The sequence below is a fragment of the Gavialis gangeticus genome, unplaced genomic scaffold (assembly GCF_001723915.1).
Source record: "Gavialis gangeticus isolate Ggan-Ray unplaced genomic scaffold, GavGan_comp1, whole genome shotgun sequence".
Lineage (NCBI taxonomy): Eukaryota > Metazoa > Chordata > Crocodylia > Gavialidae > Gavialis > Gavialis gangeticus.
In genome coordinates this window covers 97783907-97804196 of record NW_017729031.1, presented here as the reverse complement: position 1 = coordinate 97804196, position 20290 = coordinate 97783907, and the positions used below count along the sequence as shown (strand labels likewise).

The 20290-nt window shown below is 41.0% G+C and overlaps 1 protein-coding gene across 1 annotated transcript in view; it reads right to left on the bottom strand.

Annotated features, from left to right (window-relative positions):
• Positions 1-20290, bottom strand: part of ERBB4 (erb-b2 receptor tyrosine kinase 4) — a 970081-nt gene that overhangs the window by 9169 nt on the left and 940622 nt on the right. The window contains exon 27 of the mRNA XM_019522894.1: positions 5301-5390. Coding sequence (XP_019378439.1) covers positions 5301-5390 — 90 coding nt within the window. The remainder of the gene's footprint in view (positions 1-5300; positions 5391-20290) is intronic.

The window sequence follows — 20290 nt, the reverse complement described above, 5'->3', positions numbered from 1 at the left end:
AGGTATCTTATTTGGATGGGCTGTACTAACCTATTTTTGTGGTAGGTTTCCATCAATACCTTAGTTTTTTGGCTCAGATCAAGTATAGGGGGCATCTGAATCCCCATACCTCTGGGCTTGGGCCTGCATGTAGGATGTCAGCCAATGGATTTGGGAGTATCTGAAGTCCCAGGGTATGTCTGGGATGCTCACTAGTTGTAGCACCATACATGGTGTTTAGAACAATTGAGTTCTGCCTGCTTAATTGAAATGTATTTTTGAATGATGGAGTTCTGCTCAGTTAGTATGATTTGGAAATGATTTGGCTAATTTGACCTGGAACATAAAATACATTATTAAAAAAAAATAACCCAGTCTTTTGGTTGAGATCAAATGTAGCAATTTTGAGACTAAAGGGAGGGTGTCAGAGCTTGCTCTGGTTCTTGTGATACCAACTTGGTATTGCAGTACCTCAGGCCTGATGCCACTTCCCTGTGGAGGGAACACCCACCTGTTTTTTTTTTTAAGGGCCAAAAAAAAGTTCCCATCAGCATGTCTGTCAAATTTGAGACATATGTTTTAGAGACATGCTCAGTACTGGTTGCATTTAATCAACTTTATAGTTCGTTTCTATTACTGTGCACATGGTGCTTTTGGCAGCAGTTTAATGATAGACAATGTATTTAATGAAGTTTCTTTGTATGCGAATGTAAGACTAGGGGCTTTCTATCCTAAGCTGATGGGGGATGGGTTGGCACATCATCTTATATTTGAGTAGATACAGTATATCTGTCTAGGATCTGCTTCAGGAAATAAGACTAAAACTGAGAAGACTGGGGTAGGAAACTCTTTTCTGGGAGTCAGAAAATGACACCAAGGACAACATACCTGTTGGTGGCATTTGCTATAGTTTTCTTAGCCTTCCTAGGTATTTTCAATGTACATATGTTTAATGTATATATAACCAAACAATTAAACTGCACTTAAAAGGTGCAACTGCTGCCTGCTCAAACAGTTGTAGCTCAGCCCTCAGTAACAAATTCTAAATGAGCTTAATTGACCAATTAATCTCACATGAAACTATTCAGTGGCAACTAAGGGCAAAATTTGGCCCCGTGTGGTGGTTGATGCCTCTAAGACTTGAAGTAGTCTCAAAGACAGGAATAAAATGGGAGAAGAACACAACATCCCCAAACACTATGATCACTCTAGGGATAAAAAAGAAGGCTGAAGGTGGCTGGAAGAAGGTATTACTGGGCACACCTACACATTCATTAATGCGCTGTAGCTACAGCACGTTAAGTTTATTCCCTGTAATAACAAGTACTAACTCAATGTGCAGTAGCACCAACACACACCTTTTAAGAGATGCTAAAGTGCAGTAGATCTACTGTGCAATAGTATATTAGCATGACTTCTGCCATGATGCATTATTGAGCAGTAGAATTAGTTTACTGCTCATTTAGCGTCTCATGTAGATGTACCCACTGAATCTGAAAATGCTTAAATATAGCTTAAAAGTAGCTTTGGAAACAGAGTGGTAGTTTCTGAGCCAGGTGTGGTGCTGCCAGATGTAGAAACAAGAATGACACAAACTACAAAGACAGTCAAAGTAGTATGGCGAAGAACATAGTGTAATCAGCAAGTGAACCCTTCAGTCTTCTCTCAGCATGATTAAAACTTTTCTCTTTGACAGCCTTGCAGAAGTAGTGGGGAGCATAACCTCCACAGCCAAGGCAGCTACTACACTTCAAAAATCTTCTACAGGGCTAAGTCAACTCTTCCATAATGTTTAACAGTGTCCATTAGGAAGGCCAATTTGGAGAACAGTTTCAGAACTCTGGTATGTTCCGTTATGGATACTGAAACCACTGTCCAAGCAGGGTGTGAATATATTGTGGCCATGGGGGTAGTAAGAGATACATTTATCTGTATCAATTCATGATGAATGGCAGCCAAGAGAGATTCGTAGAGAGACAAGAAAGCTACAAGTTTTAGAGTTGCTTTACTACATCCATCCCCACCAAGAGAAAATTATTTCTAAGGAATAATAATAGTAACAACAGCAGCAGCTAACAACATCAACAATAATAATAAAACCCTAACAGATGTTTTATAAGAGTTTACCTTGGAAGTGGAATAACTCCAAAACCTGCAATAGGTCACTGACTGATGTTTGTGAATCAGGCAATCTTCTTAAAACTCACTTCAGCAGATGATTTGGGGCAACACAAAATGTCCTCTTACACTGGGAAGATGTTAGAACCAGAAGTGAAGATTGGCCCCAGAGATCTAAACACTAGTTGCTTGGAAGCTGGTAAGGACAGACTACAACCTAGAGGGAGATGGATGAAGGAAAGGGAACAGTCCTTTCCAAACTGCCAGATACTGCTCAGAACTCCTATAACTAGCTACTGCTGCCCCAGCTAACATCTAGGAGCACACAGAAAGAAGGGGGACACATCTCCATGGCCTCTCTTTTGACCTTGGGAATACCTCTGATAAAAGAAGCTCTGTCACTCACTTACTCACTCCTAATTGGGTGGCACTAGAGATGGACAATAAGGCAGGGCAGGCAGCTGAGAAGCAGTCCCAATGACCAAAAAAAGTGATCTGTGGTCTATGACCCAGGGCTACATTCAGTCTCTTTATCTCAGGAGAATCTTGGGGCGTGCACTCTTAGCTGTTACAACACCCAAGGCTGCCTCCTGAGCCTAACTGCCTATTCCAGGTGCTCCTATGTGGAAGAAAGTGGGTGGAGCTTATTTTGTTACCAGAGGTCTCAGGTTAGGGATGGAGGCTATACTGATATGCCCAGGATGCACCTGAAAGGTCCTCTGCCCTTCCCACATGCCTACTTGAGAAGCAAGAACAATTCCAGGCTACAAAAAGATAGGACACAAGAAAGTACTGAAGGGAAAAGCTGTGGCAATTGGTTAGAACAGACACTTCAGGCAAACAGATCAGATCCAGAGAGCAATCCAGAATGAGAGTTCAGCGAGCTAAGTGAGACACCCTACAGATGTTGCAACATGTCTCTGGAACCTGTGGTATCTTTTTCACTGGAGATTTTCAAAAAGAAGCTGGATAGGCGCACATCTGGGAGGATTAAGGAATAGCAAATCGTATACCTGTGCAGAGAGTTGGACCCTTGAGGACCCTTCCAACACTAATTCTCTCTTAAAGAGCAGGGATCCTTAACCAAGATTGAGAGTTTTCTAGCAGTCTCAAAGTCCCCTTCTTGTTTTCATCTGTCCTGTGATCATCTTATCTTCCTTACACTGCCTGAAGCATGAGAAAGAAGGCCTCTAGCCTGCACTTCGGCAAAAAAGAACTGTATCATCAAGGGCCTTGCTGTCCTCTAGGAGTAAGAAAGCTTTCTGCTTCCTCAGTCTTTTCTAAGTGAAATTACTACAGTACCCAAATTTAATGGAATCATATCTGTAAAACAAAGAGAGAGTACAAGCAACCATACACCTTTTTATTTTCATTTGCTCTAGGATGACCAGAGATTACCCACCACAGATTTGCTTTGCTTCATTAACTGTGAATTGTGTAGCCATCCCTATGGATAAAAATAAAAGTTCTATACTATATTCATATTTTTTGGCTACTGTTCTTTTCAATTAAATATTTTTTGCATGACAATAATGAAATAACTAGCCCTTTTTGAATAATCCTATTCCAAAACATCAGGAAAGAGGGACTAACATTAATGCACTTACTGCTGCTTATGCATATAAGATCTCTGGTCCATGACCTGCCAGTTCCATATCAGGACATCTCACCAACTAACATCACAGTAATGATGTTTTCTTCATGTAATTCCTTTATTTCATCAGTAAAGACTAACCAAAGGATTCTCACCACAGAATGCTAAACATGGTTCTTTCTGCATGTATTGTTGTCTAAGCAGTTTTTTGGGGGTTTTTTTAATTCATTTTATTTTCTTGCCAGGATTAAGATTCCACAGTCATTGTTCCAAAAAAGGAGGCAAGGAAAACAGCTGCAGTGCCAATTAGTGGGGCTGAAAATGTGATATAATTGTTGTTTAAATGTCCTTAAATTGCCTGCTAATTACAATGTGCCGTCATAATTTTGTAGACTTCCAAAATAACTTCTTGTATTTAAGAACCAAGCCAACCATTTTTTTATTATGTATTTCTGCTTGGCCAGCAAATGATAGGTCTTTGAGGCTAGGAAATATTTTTGTATTTAAAAGGTGAAATTTAAATAGCTTAAATTATAAATCTGCATCAAAATACTTTGTCAGTCAGCAATACAATTTAGAAGTGTTTGTTCCTGCATCTTGAATACTGAGTCTTGAAAGAGAAGTTTTAGCATAAGTAGGGCTTGAATGATAGGAAAAGAAGGAAACACTCTAGCTTACTTTGCTGCCTTAGAATTTAGTTTTGAAACAGTGATGAGTGATTCTGGATTTCACAGTGTCCGGGTGGTCAATCTGTGATGAATTTCAGAGAGACAGGTGCTCAGCACTCCCTGAACATCAATAATTGAGCACCTTTGAAAATGTAGGATGGATTTCTATTTTTGTACATGTGTGCTATACACACATCCACCTACATTTAACCTCTAAGCATAGTCTATAGGGAAGCCAGCCTTTTCAACATCCTGTCAGCATCTCTAACAAGAGAGGTGTGAGATTCAATTCTTTTGCCTATGTGAACATACATTAAACAAAAAACAAAGCACAATGAGCACGAAATATGAACAAGCAACATGTCCCCTCAGCTTTTCCAAGGGGCCTCTGGTATCGAATGCCAGTGACATAACAGTTATTATAACCGCTAACATACGTGGAAATGAGCCTTAATAAAACAAAGGTAAATAACACCTTTGTGAATATTGTTTTATGTTATTACTTTCTATCTGTTAATTTTATTTTCCAATTCCTTGCCTCTGAAGCCTCGCTAGGTAAATAGCTCCTCTCTTTATAGCACTGACATAGTATATGGGTGAATCTATGCTAAACTGTAGTAAAATCAAAGCTAAACTAGCAATTCCACATCAGGGCTTGACGTTCTATTTACACAGTCATGTGGCTACACGTCTTCCTTGTCTCTTTTTATTTTGCTCTATCAGCATGCCTGGGAGATGGGCTCTTGCTGATATTATTATTCTGAGCTGTATTTCTGAAACTGCATTTTCATTAGTCCCTTCTATACAGAAACTGATCTCCTGCAGCCCCATTCTGACCATGAATATAATACAGTGCCCTCCTCACAGCAGGAAATGCTGAAGATCAGTGAATGTGACACTAGCCCCTGGGACTCTTGGTATGCTCACCACCATGTACACACCTGCTTCATCCCTGGGCAGGGTCCAGCATTCCCACGCCCTGCTCTTTTGCATAGTAGCTCCAGTGCTCCAGGAATGCTGCTGGAAGGCTGCTGTTCATTGTTGTAATGCAAGAAATACAGAAACATTAGATAAGGAAGGGGGTCGCATAATTGATATAACGTCTCATTATAAGTCATCCCCAAATAGCTGCTAAATTCACATGATCAAGGCTTTTTTCTTACTAAATACATGGATAGCAATGCCAACTTGAAGCTCAGCAGCACCTAATTGCAAGTAGTTTCACATCAAAATGAACTAAGGAGCAAAGTGCTGGCCAGCAGGAGCCCAGGTAGTCGAGTTTTCAACTGCTTCACTGCTGAATCAATAACCAAATGAAAAATATCAAACATTTGTCTTTTCTCCTCAAGTCTATTTGAAAAAAACTTGCAACTTTTTTCCATCTAAACACACCTCCCCCCCCGCCCAAGTGTTTTGTTAAAATCAGAAATGAAACATTGCTTATTTTTATTGTTATACCTTAAAAATATCTATCTTATGCCTTAAAACATTTTGAAACAAAAAAAATCAAAGTGTTTCATCTCAACTTTCCCGCTTCCTTTCTCTAACTTTTTCAACTGAAAATATCACCTGACTTCAATCCCACATAGTTTCAAAAACAACATTTTTCACCCAGATTTAGATAAGATTGGAAGACAAAGTCCCATTCAAGTCTCTGGCAGTGCATCCTCAGAAAAGAATAACATAGCTTTAAGTGAGGCAGGGCTCTTAGCTTAAGGCTCTTATCAGGTAGGGATGATTCTGTAGCAGAGTGACTTACAGGTGGAGTAAGTCAAATGTTTTGTGCTGATTAAATGTTTTTGGACAAAAAATGTTTTTTTTTTAAACTGTGGAATAAACTCCCTCCAGAGGTGGTGCAGTCATCTACCCTGACATCTTCAAGAAGGCACTGGATGGTTACCTCGCTGCAGTCACCTGACCCCAGATGTCTTTTCTGCCTAGTGCAGAGGGGCTGGACCCAATGATCTTGCAAGGTCCCTTCCAGCACTTACATCTATGAATCTATGAAAATATGCATGGTAATACTCTCTTTCTCTCAACACACCAGTAGAAAAAGAAAAAATGTACTTTACAACTTTCATCATTTGTTCCATTTATGTTAAAATAACAAAGTTTTCGTTAATTTCTCCATAGAAAAAAACAATAGATTTTCATCAGAAAAATAATAAGCTTTCTTTTTATAAGGTCTGGGTAGGGTCATGGGTGAATCCAGAAGAAGAGCGAGTCAGGTGTCTTCACACCTCCTTCAGCTGTGTAGCCCATGTACAATGAGCTCTCTGAGCTCCTGGCTGGTCAGTGCAGGCTGCTGCTAGACCTCCGCCTGCACAGGGAGCTCTCTGACTTCATCACCTGGCTGATGTGGGCTCTTGGCACAGCCATTGCTTTCATGTGGCTCGAGAGCTCAGGGTGTGAGCATTGCCACTGTTTTGCCCCATCATTCCTGGCCCCATGCTGAATTTGGGAGCGGGGGGAAAATGGCAAATAGTAGTAGTGCTCATGCCTAGGCTCCAGAGAGTGTGACAGTGGCTGTGGCAAGAACTCCCGTTAACCAGAAGATGAGCTCAGAGAGCTCTCTGCACAGGTAAAGCTCCAGCAGGAGCCCTACACTGACCAGCTGGAAGCTCAGAGAGCTCATTGCACATGTGAAGCATAGCAGAAAGGTACATGCAAATGCTCCACTGCACCCCCCCACCCCCTGCATCCACCCCAGTGGAGGGTTAATCAGGAAGAACACCAACCAAGTTTAGCTGTAGGCTAGTTCTAGGGGTTCATCCTTGTAAAACCGGGGCAAAAAGCTCAAAGTTTGTCTCTAGTATTTATGCCTTATACAGGTGTGCACACATAGACATATACCCATCTCCCCACCATGGCCATGCTAACCTGATTATCCTTTCCTATGTACTTGGAATGGTTATTTATGCCTGAACAAAGCGAGTGTGAAGTAGGAGTAAAATAATCTCATGTCCAGATGGCAGTGTTGCCTTCTAACTCTGGCTACACAAGTTGTAAGGCCATGCATTGCTCATAATATCTTCCACATGGCCACTGCTTAGACCCTGCCTACATTCCTTTGTGGACTTTCATGGCAGGGCTGCTTGTACTTAAGAATAACTAAGCCACAGAAACTGTTTACCTGATAGGAACTGAGTCAGTATGTAGCCTTAAGTCACCAAACTGCAGCCTCCTAACTTACCAGGCTGCGCAGCTGTTGCTGTAAGCACAAAGACTTCAAAAGTCCACCTGGAATAAGGACAGCTGGTTTATGTGAGTGCATTGGAATAATGCGCTCTGGATACTTTAGTGGTGCTGCAGGCAGAACAAACAACTCATTGCTGTCCCATCAGCCCAAAGCAAACACCAGTTACATTTCAAAGGAACAGCCTGGTATTTACAACTGATCCAACCTGAAATGAAATTCAAATTGGAAACAGCACCCCAGGAGAACATCTCTCTTTTCCCAAGGGTTTTGCTGATTTCTTGTGACCACAGCTTACTCTGCCCTGCTTTACCGAACCTACACGTCTGCCTGAACCTAAATCAAAAGGAGTCTGTACCACGTAGTTATATATATATATAGGGAATGAGAAAGAGAGAGAGAGAGAGAGAGAGAGAGAGAAATGAATGAATCAATATACAGTGAAAACTAGAAGACTTTTGTTGACTCAGCCACAAGCTTTGAAATACTTTGATTCCCTGCAGCCATCCCAGTAGGGTCAAATCAAGCCACCAGTCCTTCCAAGGTCGATAAACTTTGTTATACAAAGCTTAGTGTCTGGGTCAAAGAAGACATTGAAAAATAAGGGTCTGTCTGTTCTGAAGGGATATTAAAAGTTCCAGGGTCCATTTTCTGAGTGGATGGATTTTCTTTTGTTGTTAGACAGTCTGTAACATGCCAAAGGAGCTGGAAATGTACTTGATATAAGCTAGATGTGGATTTCCTCACTGTCGAGGAGATGTGGTCTGGCTGGTAGTAAGGTGTCTGAGGTCAGAGCACTTTGCACTCTGGCAGTTCTTGATACGTTCTCTGGCTCCTGCAATGCAGTGGCCCCTAAGGCTGCTCTAACGTACTTTGGGGCTAACAGCAGGCATTGCTGATTGAGCATCAGAAAAAATGTAAGATCTGCACTATTGGCATGAAGATGATATGGCATATAGAATTCTCAAAGGACAGTCTTGACCCTCAAAAGCTTTCCTCTCTACAGAGCAAACTCTCACCAGCTCTAATATTAATTGTCCTCCCTCCCTACCTTGGAAAAGTCAAGAACAGGTGAGGTATGAAGTGTGTACCAAATCTGATTTTATGGGTAGGGAGTGTATATGTGTGGGCATGTGCAAAATGCATATGCAGGCAATGTATGTGCAAATAAATTATGGACTCTTCTAGCACATTAAGCAAGTTTGTAACACCCCAAAAGCAATGACTACACTTGTAAAATGAAAGAGAACTTCAGGCCAAATGTTTTTCATCTATCCATCCATTCCTAATGTGGCCTTCACCATGGGACCCCAAGTTGTTACAGCAAGGCAGCATTCTATTAATTTAGTGCTTGTGAAAAGCCCCTGAGTAATTGTTCCTGGGAAATGAAACCCTTTCTTTTTAAGCACAAAGCAGGTAAGGCACAAGTAATGCTTCCCTAATTTCCCTGTGCTCACATGTTTTTCTCCCAAATATGTCTCTGTCCTCATCATTTCATCTTTGGCACTTTTCCTAGGACTGCCAACAGAGGTGCCCAGTTAGTGCCAACAGCTATGACAAAAATCTGTGAGCTAGCAATTGGCTTGAGGCCAACAACTGATATCTAGTGCATTAAGCCATTTCTTTACAAACAGATAAATAAGAAAAGTGATGGACATATTACTCAGACAGTTCTGCAGGACTACTAGTGTGTGTACGAGCAAGTCTTGTCAGCTATTTCAGCACAGAAACCAAAATATGTTTCACCTGATTTTGTGCTCTGAGACATTTGATTTTTCCTGGAGACAGCAATACAGACAATTAATAATATGAAAGGAATAATGCATATAAATATAAATTCAGTGGAATACAGATAGCTAAAGGGTCCACTAAGTATTTCAAGCAATTTATGGTGTCTAATAGGCTGTTTTGACTTGGCAGTAAAACTCCATAGGGACAGATGAATCTTTATACAAATGATGCACAGCCTGGTTAAGTTTGAGTATTGAACACCAGTTTCTTTTCAGTGAACAGATACACACCTTTTTAAAACATAAGAGGCTAAGAGATGCCATAGGGTCAGGCTACAGGTTGATCTAGCCCCATCTGCTGCACCCCACAGTGTCATGGAGCAGATTCTTAGAAAAAGAGTATTTATGGAGGGCCTATCCAGACTAATCTGTCCCCATTCCCTCTTCCCTTAAAATTGTCAACATTTAGAGGCCCAAGAAATCCACTTCTGGAACTAGTGCCAGTTGCTATAATGCTTAATACCCACTGATGGACCTAATCAGTGGGTGTCGCACCTGTCTGATCCTCTTTTGGGGATGATAGAAGCTACCTCATTCCCAGATAACTGCACTGGTCAAAAAAAGGGCTCACCACCCTCCTTAAAAGCAGACACTGTGGTCTGGGGAATGGGCAGGGAGCAACAGATGCCTTTTCTTTCCCTCTCCTACTGGTCTCCAAGGTGTCCCTCCCCCTGTTATTTCAATGTCCCTGGTCTGGGGGAGATGTGGGGAGCATTCCTCAACAACTCTTCCCAATCCTGGGAGTAGCAGAACTGCTGCAGCTCCCCTTGCCTTCTCCAGATTGGGATCACCCCAGTCTCAGGAAAGTGCAGGGAACATTTCCCTGCTCCTCAAGTCATCCAGGCCTGCGTGGGGAGTGGAGCTGTGGGGAAGCATGCAAGTGCTTGTGCCTGCAGGAGATACTCTTGCAGGCTAGATCTTATTCACTGAATGAGGAAGATCTTTCTCTCAAATGAATCATGTTTTCTGCAGCAGAAATTTAATGAAAACTTGTATGCTCTTAGTTTCTACTAGGAAAGGCGGGATTCTGGTAGAAACCAAACCCTTGTATGTGGCCAAAGTGTTTTTTTCTATCTTTGATGATCAACCTCTATTTATCTAATAGATCTGATTTCTCTAATTGTGATAAGCTGGAAGGAATAAAAAACACCCAAAGGGAAAAGTCTTTCCTGTTCTTCTCTGCTCTCTGTTTTGTATAGAGAAAATAATGGCTCAGTCTCCTTCATTTCAGTCAGTCAGTTGCTTCAGGGCAGAGACGGAAGTGACATTCTTCACGCAATTCAGCCCCTGAAAGCACTCTACAGCTGTGTCATAACACACGTGCACAGCTGCAGAGTGCTTTTAAAATGGCCAGCCACATGAAAAAGTAATCCTTGTTAAATCAGGTAATCAATGATGGTGCTCTAAATTAGAGTGACTTAGGGAACTTGTATACATTTCCCTACAAGGGTTACCTGTCATGCCCCTGGTCAGCCACAGAGATGAAGCGGAGTCTCCTCCCTGTACAGCCAGAGAGTGAGGGGGAGAGCCAGACACTTGGCCAGCCAGCTAGTTGTCTCTGTGCTATCAGGGGCGATCGAGCCAATGATTGGGGCTTGGGGGGCCCTGGTGGGGTCTCCACCCAGGGAAATGTTCTCCAGTGCTTGATGGCACCACTGGGGAGGGGGGCTGAAAACCCCACTAAGAGACCCTTCCCACACAGGGGAATGCTGCACTGACAGCCGGGTGGTGGCTTCTGGACCACGGCGGGATGACAAAGCAGGTGACAGCCCTTCCTGCCTCTTGGCCTCTGCCAATGCATGGAAGTACTAAGCCCCCATGCACAGGAGCTGCACATGTATTGGGTTTCAACACGCTGTAACTTTAAGTGCTTTGTGTAAGGTGCGAAAAGTTACAGTGTGATAGAGGTGCCCTTTATAACTTCTGTAAGCGCCCTCAGTCAGTGGAGATAAACTTATATTAGAAGAAGTGGGACCAAGTGAAAAAAGCACTGGACTCGGCTTTAGGGGTGTGTGAAGCAGACCCTAATCGATTTGAATTTGGCCTGAATCAGGGACAGTGATTTGATTTGTTGATTCAAATCACTGTTCCTGATTCAATTCAGCCGAATCCAAATCTAAAGATTTGATGCTGATTCTGAGAATCAGCAATTCGGACATAGACACAGCTTTAAAATTTTTTTCTACATACCTCCAGGTACCAGCCTGGCTTGTGATCACTGCAGTGCTGGGGTGCATGAAGCACCCCACAGGAGTGTTGGGGGGGGCCCTCCACATACATTGGCGGTGAACCGAAAGTGTGCTGGGATGCTGGGGGTGTCTGGTTTATCTTAAACCAGCAAGGGGTCTGGGACAGACATTGCATAAACTGGTTTGATCCAAATCATGATACTACATTCAACCAGGTTTATCTCAAACCTGTTTCAGCCATTTTCAAACTGGTTTATGTGTACTGAACATCTGTTCTGTTACAGATTTAAACCAGTTTCTGATCATTTAAACCCCTTTATGTGTAATGTCTGTCCCTAGCCTCAGTCTCTCTGTATCTTAGTTCCCTCTCCCACCATTTGTTTTTTTTCTCTAATTATAACGAAGGCTCCTCAGGGCAAGGGCTGTCTCATGCTGCTCCAGAGTCCTAGCCTGAATTTGCTCCTCTAGGAGCTACTGTTAAACAAAATAATAACAGTAACTGGTGCAAGTAATGGGAATAACTGGGTTTCGCATATTTCTGGGAGCATCAGATGAACCTACCTAAATATAGCACGTGTTGCCATGAAATACCTAATTCCAAATCAACATTTTCCATGTAAAATTGAACAAGCAGAGAAGCCAACAATTAAAAGGAATAGATTAAAAGAGACTGTAGAAAGCAGGCATGTCAAACTTATCTGACTCAGTGGGCTGGATGAGAGGTGTGGGGCCAGTCTCTCGGCCAGGTCGAGCCCATGGACACCCTCTCCTTTTCTACAGCATACCTGATCCAGCAGCCACTCCTGTGAACCTTGGACCCATTCTACATGAAGCATGGATCCTCAACCTGCTACAGCAGGTGTCACATGCAGCATAGCATGGGTCCTACACCAGCTGGAATGGCCACCGGTCAAGTACACTGGGGCAGGGTGAAGGGAAGTGTCCCATGTGCCTGATCTGGCCCACAGACCAGTCCCATGCTATGGGCACACGCCATGCCCCATGAAGGTCTAATCAAACCCAGTGGGCAGCATCAGGGACGAGATGGCGAAGCTCCACATGGCTGGGTGTGGCTCATGGGTCGTATATTTGACTCTCTGAGGCATCTCAGCTTAAGTTCCAGCCACAGTGCCAAGGGAACGTGGATTCAGTACACTGTCATAGCCCATTGCTACACTTGTTTTTTGAATATGATCGAAGTATTCTGCCTTATTACATTAAATATCCCTCCTGTTGAAATCATTGCTATTACTCTGAATTCAGTGGCAGAATTAAGAAAGGCATCCAAACAGGATTAGAAATGTATTATACCCAGTTTTCTTTAGCTATGACATAGAAATAGGTGTATAAGAGTATTTTTATTATTAATACTTTATAATAATGCTGCATGAGTGTCAGTCTGGTATGAAAGTAGGTAGAAGGGTAAACTGCATAATTCTGCCCTCCTATCTATCCCTTTCAATCCTTCTTACTTTCCTCATGGCTGGCTTCCAGTCTTTCTTTCTCTAGTATGAGATTCCAGGCATTTTCCAGTCAGTGACAGCCTTGTAACACTTGGTATTGCATACCATTTCCTAGCTCAGTGGTTCTCAACCTTTTTAGACTCAAGAAACCTCTCAGATGCAAGACACCCCTCAGAAAATGTTAGCTTTTAGTTTTGACACATTTTAATACAGAAATATAATACAGCAATGTTTCTGTTGCAAAGAACTCAGAAAGCCCACAAGTCAGAATGTCTTTAATGCTATGAATTCCTCGTTGAAATCTCTGATTTTATCTTGTGAATCATGTTTGCACACCTAACAGTGCTAACATTATGAGGCATTCCCATGGATCTCAAAATGCCCCAGGGCACTATGGCACCCTTGTTGAGAATCATTATCCTGGCTACTGTAAGACTAGCCTGTGTGATAGTAGGGTCAAGATGTTGACCTTACTTTCATGCAGTAGTACCTAGCTAAGCTGCTGAGTCAGAGTCAGCCTTTTTGTACACTACTGTAAAACTACAGCTTGGAACTGTTTAAAAGATGGGGAAGAGGGAGTAAAGACACAACATGGCTGTGATTTGTGATTGCGACATCTCCACTGGGAGAAAAAGCACAAAAGAAAGTTGATGAGCGACACTCTTAGCAACTCCCCCTTCCACCCCCTCCCAGACCATATACTACATAACCATCTTTCCCATCCTGTTTTATACAGTAATCAAAGGATATTCTGAGCCTCTCAAAATGCTATCAACCCTCATTGAGAATGAAATAGAGCACATCTCTTCTGAAGTCTTTACAGAAGTAATCATTATGGCATGCTGGCCTGAACAGGGAGCTCTTACAGACAAAGATGGTTTTTAAAAAAAAATTAAAAAGCCTTCCTAAAATCTGAATAGAAACTTGATGATAATCTCTCAATGTTATTATGCAGGGGGAAAAGAAACCCATAATTGTGCACTCTGGTCTCTTAAAGTAAAGAATAGGCTTCTTGATGAGATGCTGGGATGATTTAGAGCAGGGCTGGGAGTCTGGTGGCAATAATACTTTAAAAGAAATAACCATCCATCTGATTTGGATAAAATAATCATTAACATTCTAAATCTAAACTTCCTCTATGTTCCCTCCCACCTCTCCCCACCATTTCACTTCTTTTTATAGCTCTTTTTTTTTCATCAGCAGCTTTAGCAAATAAGGCAGCATCTTTACATAAGCTACTGAAAGGCATTTAGACTATGTAGTATTTGCCCACATTTAAAAGATAGTCTAAGGGTGTAATTGCTGGCCAGACTACATCTCCCAGGATACTCCATGGTTTTCTCTCTTGCTGAACTGTTATATTCATCATAGGAGTCCAATGGTCTGAATGCATCATGTAAACTGTAGTCTGGTTCACAAGTGGAGAACAGAAGCATAAAGAACTCAGACTGCAGCTCCTGCCAGTCATCTTGGTGGCATTTTCCAAATCTGTATTGTTTCACTTTCAGTTGCAATGCAACATCTCTGCTTTCAAAAGTTCACTTTTCTCGATAAAAGGTCAAACATTTCCATAGAAAGACCCTTTTTTTTTGCCAAAAATATTAATTTAATCACTTATTGCTTTTAAAGGGAAATGTTAACCCTCCCTAATAATAATTTCCTAACGTGTAGTCTATAGTCCGATCTTCCAATTATGCAAAGTTGTTTTTCTTGCTTTTTTCAAGAATGCCTCATCAGTGCAGTTCAGATGTATTTGGTACTTTACTGCTTTTATATTCATTCGCCTTTTTAGGGTAACAGAAGATTAAGTGGATCAGCTGCAAGCTCTTTTTATTAGGAGCCCCAACCACTAACCATGGATAAGGCAAACGCAGCTTGATTTTAAGCTAGTTGTCACTGAAGCTCAGTAAATGTATGTATCATACAATAATATCCATTGACAAGTCTCCTGCTTATTGACTTTGGAGGGAGACTATCAATTAACTATTAATTCTTACTGAAGAGGTGTCAACCTGCTTCAGGACTGGAGCACAACCAGATGATCCCAAGTATATTCAAGTGATAGTAAACCAACGTCCAAATCAAGACCCCTGAATAAACGTTCCCCCGATCCTAAATGTTAAGAAAATGTAACTCTAGATATAACCTATGCATTTTAGGACTAAGTATACAAAAAATAAAAGAATGAGAGTGGCAAGATTCCCGCTGTAGAGCAAATCTTGAATGATGCCCTTAACTAGACCTTCAACAGCTATAAGGCAAGTTAAGGTCTGGCTGCTGACACTCTTCTTCACCATAAGGACTGCCTTACTGCAAAAGCAAAACTGCTGATTTTATATGGGCAGCTATATAATAAAGCACTATGTGTTACATGGCTGGCTAAATAATCTGGTGTTTTAAAAGGGATATAGGTTGTAGCCATATTGGCCTAAGGCAAAAGGAATCAGAACTCATGGTAAAGGTGATAGCTTTTATTAGGTCAACTAGATATTTGCAAAAAAAGTCTGTATTTGCAAGCTTTCTGGCACACACCCTTCTCCTAAAAAAAATTACAATCTTTGCATTCTTCTATACCTGAAGAAGGGTGAGTGTGCCTGAAAGCTTGCAAATAAAGACTTTTTTTTTTGCAAATATCCAGGTGTTTTAAAAGAGTAAGGTATCAGAGAATATATGCTTTTTTGATCCTTGGCTATGAATTCCCCTTTCCTCATTTCTATCAGAAATGTAATACATTTTAGAGATGTATTATCAAAAATATCTTTCATTAAACATGGTCCTTCCTTCTGTAAATCAGTAAAACAGAAATAATTTCTAATCTCATATATACTACATCATAAATTATGCTTTTTAGTGATTGTATCTCTTTCATCTTTAACAATGTAAATGGGCATGTCACATCCAATCTCTGTTTATAGTTAGGCTCATTTCCCTTAAAACAACAGTTTGGTGGTATTTGGATTTCCAACACAAGAGCTATACTCAGCCATTTCATGGGACATGTCTCATAAATATTTCTGCTACATACTGCCTGGCTATACCTGGTAACTAATCTATCCAAAATGTCTCATACAAAAGGCATCATGGAGAAAGAGCAGAAGGCCTTTATAGCACACCATGAACACACTTTAGAAAACAAGTGAAGGTACCAAAAGTAAATTAAGAGGTGATTCTCCAGAATATTCTGGTGAGCAACTGCTTTTCAATTTTAATATTGGTAGAGTAAAATACTAGCACCACTAGTTATGAACAAAGTAGAAACAATTCCTAGAACATTATGATTTAATGAAAAGAGTTCATGATGGATTCATAAAAAGACTGATTATTCCTAACAAATCAAGTGTTTTATGAAGAAGCAAGAGAGCTAGTGGCAGGACACTGTCAGTACAATTTTGCTGATTTTTAAAAAAGCCTTTGATACAATCTCTTATTAATCTACCAATTTATGAGTTATGGTAGAGGAGATGTATGTCAGCACTTCTGTGCATAAAAAAGTGACAGAAAGGTAATGCGATCAGTATTAAGATATTAGGATAATTTTTTATCACCTATCTTGATTACAAGGTCTTAACCAAAGGAATTCAAGAAACAGGAAGCAAAGTTAAGAAAACTAGATATTAAGTAGCATAAAAAAATCCCAAAACATTAAATGGTGAATGGATCAGAAAGCTCTTGTGAAGCAATGGAAATGGATCTGGCAGAGAAACACACCGAGGAAAAGTATTGACAGTTCTGGTCACTTGATGACAGAGATATTGAAGAAACAGAGTAGCTTGCAAATAGCAAAAAATTCCAACTGAAATAGAATAGGACTTTATTTCGTAGATGTCATAGATTTCATAGATATTAGGGTTGGAAGGGACCTCACAAGATCATCGAGTCCAGCCCCCCACCCGAAGGGCAGGAAGTCAGCTGGGGTCTGATGATCCCAGCAAGATAAGCATCCAAACGCAACTTGAACCTGTCCAGAGTAGGTGCTTGCACTACTTCTGACGGGGTCTGTTCCAGACTCTGGAGACTCGGACAGTAAAGAAGTTTTTCCTTATGTCCAGTCTAAAATGTTCTTCCAGCAGTTTGTGACCGTTGGACCTAGTCTTTCCTAGGGGAGCCCTAGTGAACAGACATTCTCCCAGGTCCTGATTTACACCCCAATGTACATATAGGCTGCCACCATGTCCCCTCTGAGCCTATGCTTTTCCAAGCTCAAGAGTCCCATGTCTCTCAGCCTTTCCTCTTAAGGCCTCCTCTCTTGACCTCTGATCATGCATGTAGCTCTCCTTTGGACTCTCCTGAGCTTCTCCACGTCCTTTTTGAAGTGTGGAGCCCAGAATTGGATGCAATACTCCAGCTGCGGCCTCACTAGGCTGAGTAAGGCAGAATGACATCTTGGGTCTTGTTTGAGATGCATCAGTAGATGCAAGCCAGGGTTTTATTTGCTTTGTGAGCTGCAGAATTGCATTGGTGGCTCACATTCATCTTGTGGTCAAGATGCAGTTCTACTCCCAACAGTAAGTATTTACACATGGCACCATTTTGCTCAGCAAATCTGCTCCCTAACCAGAAGAGAGTTCTGATATTGGGCAGATTTTTCATCTGTTACAAAAAATGGCATTTATAGTATCTAATGACTGGAAACTGAAGCTAGACAAATTTCAACTAGAAAAAAATGGAGCTAACCACTTTCAGACTGGGAATAAAGCAGGATGCTTTAAACTGCGAGGATAAATGCCTCCTGGAATAATTTATCTAAGGCTGCAGTAGAGTCTCTATCACTAACAGTCATTAAATAAAGATAGGATGTATTTCTAAAAGATACACTCTAGTTCAAACAGAAGTTATAGTTTTGATGCAGAAATTAACGGGCATGTTTCTCTGGGCTGTGCTAGGCTGGGATGTCTGACTAGATTATCATAATTATTCTTCCTAATCTTAAAAAAAGGTATGCATAAAGTTATATGTGCTATCAGCCCCACAGAGCCAAGACACATGTAGGAGGAAGGGCTGGATTTTATTCTGGTTCATATGTCATGAGCCAAAATATTTACTCTATTCTCCTATTCAGTGCAAAAAAACACAAGCCAAAAGTTTACTTAAGGGCACTGTAATACAGGCATCCTAATGGTTATGAAAACCTCAGGATGAAGGCTGACAATTTGTTTCTTATCTTCTCCTTGTTAAGACCTGACTCCTTGTCTATTCCCTCAGCAACAACAACATCCCTCTGCCTTTTGTGCTTATGATGGCCAACATGATGTGAGTTTCTAGCTGAGGATCTCACCACGACTCATCTTCCCCTGGCAGAGGTTGCAATTGGCTGCACATAGAATCTGCTTATTCCTACAAGCATAGTTATAAAGTTGAATAGCCCATAGAGGGACTTTAGGCAGATTTTGATTCCCATTGTGCCCCAGTACACGTCTCTAGTACAAATGGTATTCTATCTCCATGGCTCCAGAGAAAGAGCAAATATATTACAGATGCTTTGGAGAGTATGACTCATGGGTAAGGCTATTTTCTCAGTTATGAATGTTATTATGACCCAGATCCTATAAGCACCCTACACTTTGTCTGAGAATTTTTCTCATTTGTGCATGTGGGTTTTTTTACAACACCCATACCAGCATTTGTGTGATTATCATATTTTAAAGGTAGTTTTAAAATGTGTGTGCACTTACATAGTCCTTACAATTACAGTGCATCTAATTACATAGTTAATGTTACTGTCATGATGTGATTGTAAGGGATAATTAAATGTAAAACAATGTGAAAAATGCTTCTTAAACTTCGGAACTAAACCATAGCACCACAGTATATTTTTTGTTGCATAAATCCTGCTCTGCCATATGCTGGCAGTTATCTTAGATACGTATCTTTCCAACTACCATGTTGTTTAATACCAGTGAGCCTTTTGGATTAGACTTTAAAGAAAGAGGTAGAGTCATAGTCTGTCTAGAAATGATTGCCTTTGGGTAGAGTCCCTCTCTCCATGGTCTTATCACCTTGCCAAACTTCCAACAAACGACTAGAAAACCACCACCACAGCAAAACATGACCTACTGGGCCAGATCTTCAGGTGGTGTCATTTAATGTATCACTATGCTTACTCACAATACATGGTCTTAAAATAGGGACCATAATTTGTTTCTACTTGGTAGAATGGTCTACACACAAGTTCCCACTTCCTTCCACATTTTCCTTCCCCAGGACAGTTGTATTGCACACAAGTTGGTTGGGGCTTCCATGCTCCCAGATGGCTACATTTCAAAGGCCCTGTATACCTCTGTGTGCATATTAGACAGAAAAAATGTGAGCAGGAGCCCTTTATTACAGAAAATAGCAGCTCCACTCCCAGCATGAAGAGTAGAAAAAGAGAGGTGGAGTGCCTCCACAGGTACTGATAAGCTCATGTTAATTTGCTAATGTTCTTCAAATCTATACTTCCCTCCTCCATTTCTGAGGCTCTGTGGCTCCTGTAAAAATCACCACTGCTGCTAAAATCTACACTGAAACTTTTAGCTCTGGTGGCCTCCAAATGGCAAATGTCCCAACTGTGTGAGCGATGTAGTTATACGTAATGTGCTCTGGGATTAAAGCTGCTGCATCAGGGTAAAACTTCATTCATGATCATTCTAAACTTTTATTTTCTCTCTTGTAACTTTTAACCCCCCACATTTGTGTACTTTTAAAACAAGCTAAAATCTAGGTGAGACTTTGGCCTGTTTCATAGTAGAATTACTTTTTTGGCCTAGTTGCAAAAATGGTTTGTATAATAAAGTGTATGGAATATAACTCTATAATTCCACACAGTGGTTGGAATACAATAATAAAAACAGCTTTAGGAGCAGGTAATAAACAGAGTAAAAAGATTTCAGTGGGAATCAGCCAAGGCTTGAGAGGTAAAAGCAGTGTAATGTACAAACACTAAGATAAGAGAAGCCTTCCTCTGTCCTGTTTAAACAGTATATTCACTATTTGAACCTAATTGTACGATTGGGAACACAAAACATTATTTAAGCACTGTGGTAGATGTGGTTAGCCTTCCAAAAACATGGGATAATTCACAAACACTTCTGCTGGGATAGGAGAAGAACAGGAAACTCACCAGTTGTTAATCTCCTGGCTGATTTTGGTACTTTTGGCTTTCAGACTTTTCAAGAAAAAGTGGAAATTTTCCATGGAAAGCTCACACTTCTCATTAAAAACTCAAGTGTGTCCCCCACCCCTCCACCCACCCAAAAGATACACTAAATGCAGGATTAACTGCTAGCATTTTTTATAATGGGGGGTGGGGTGGGG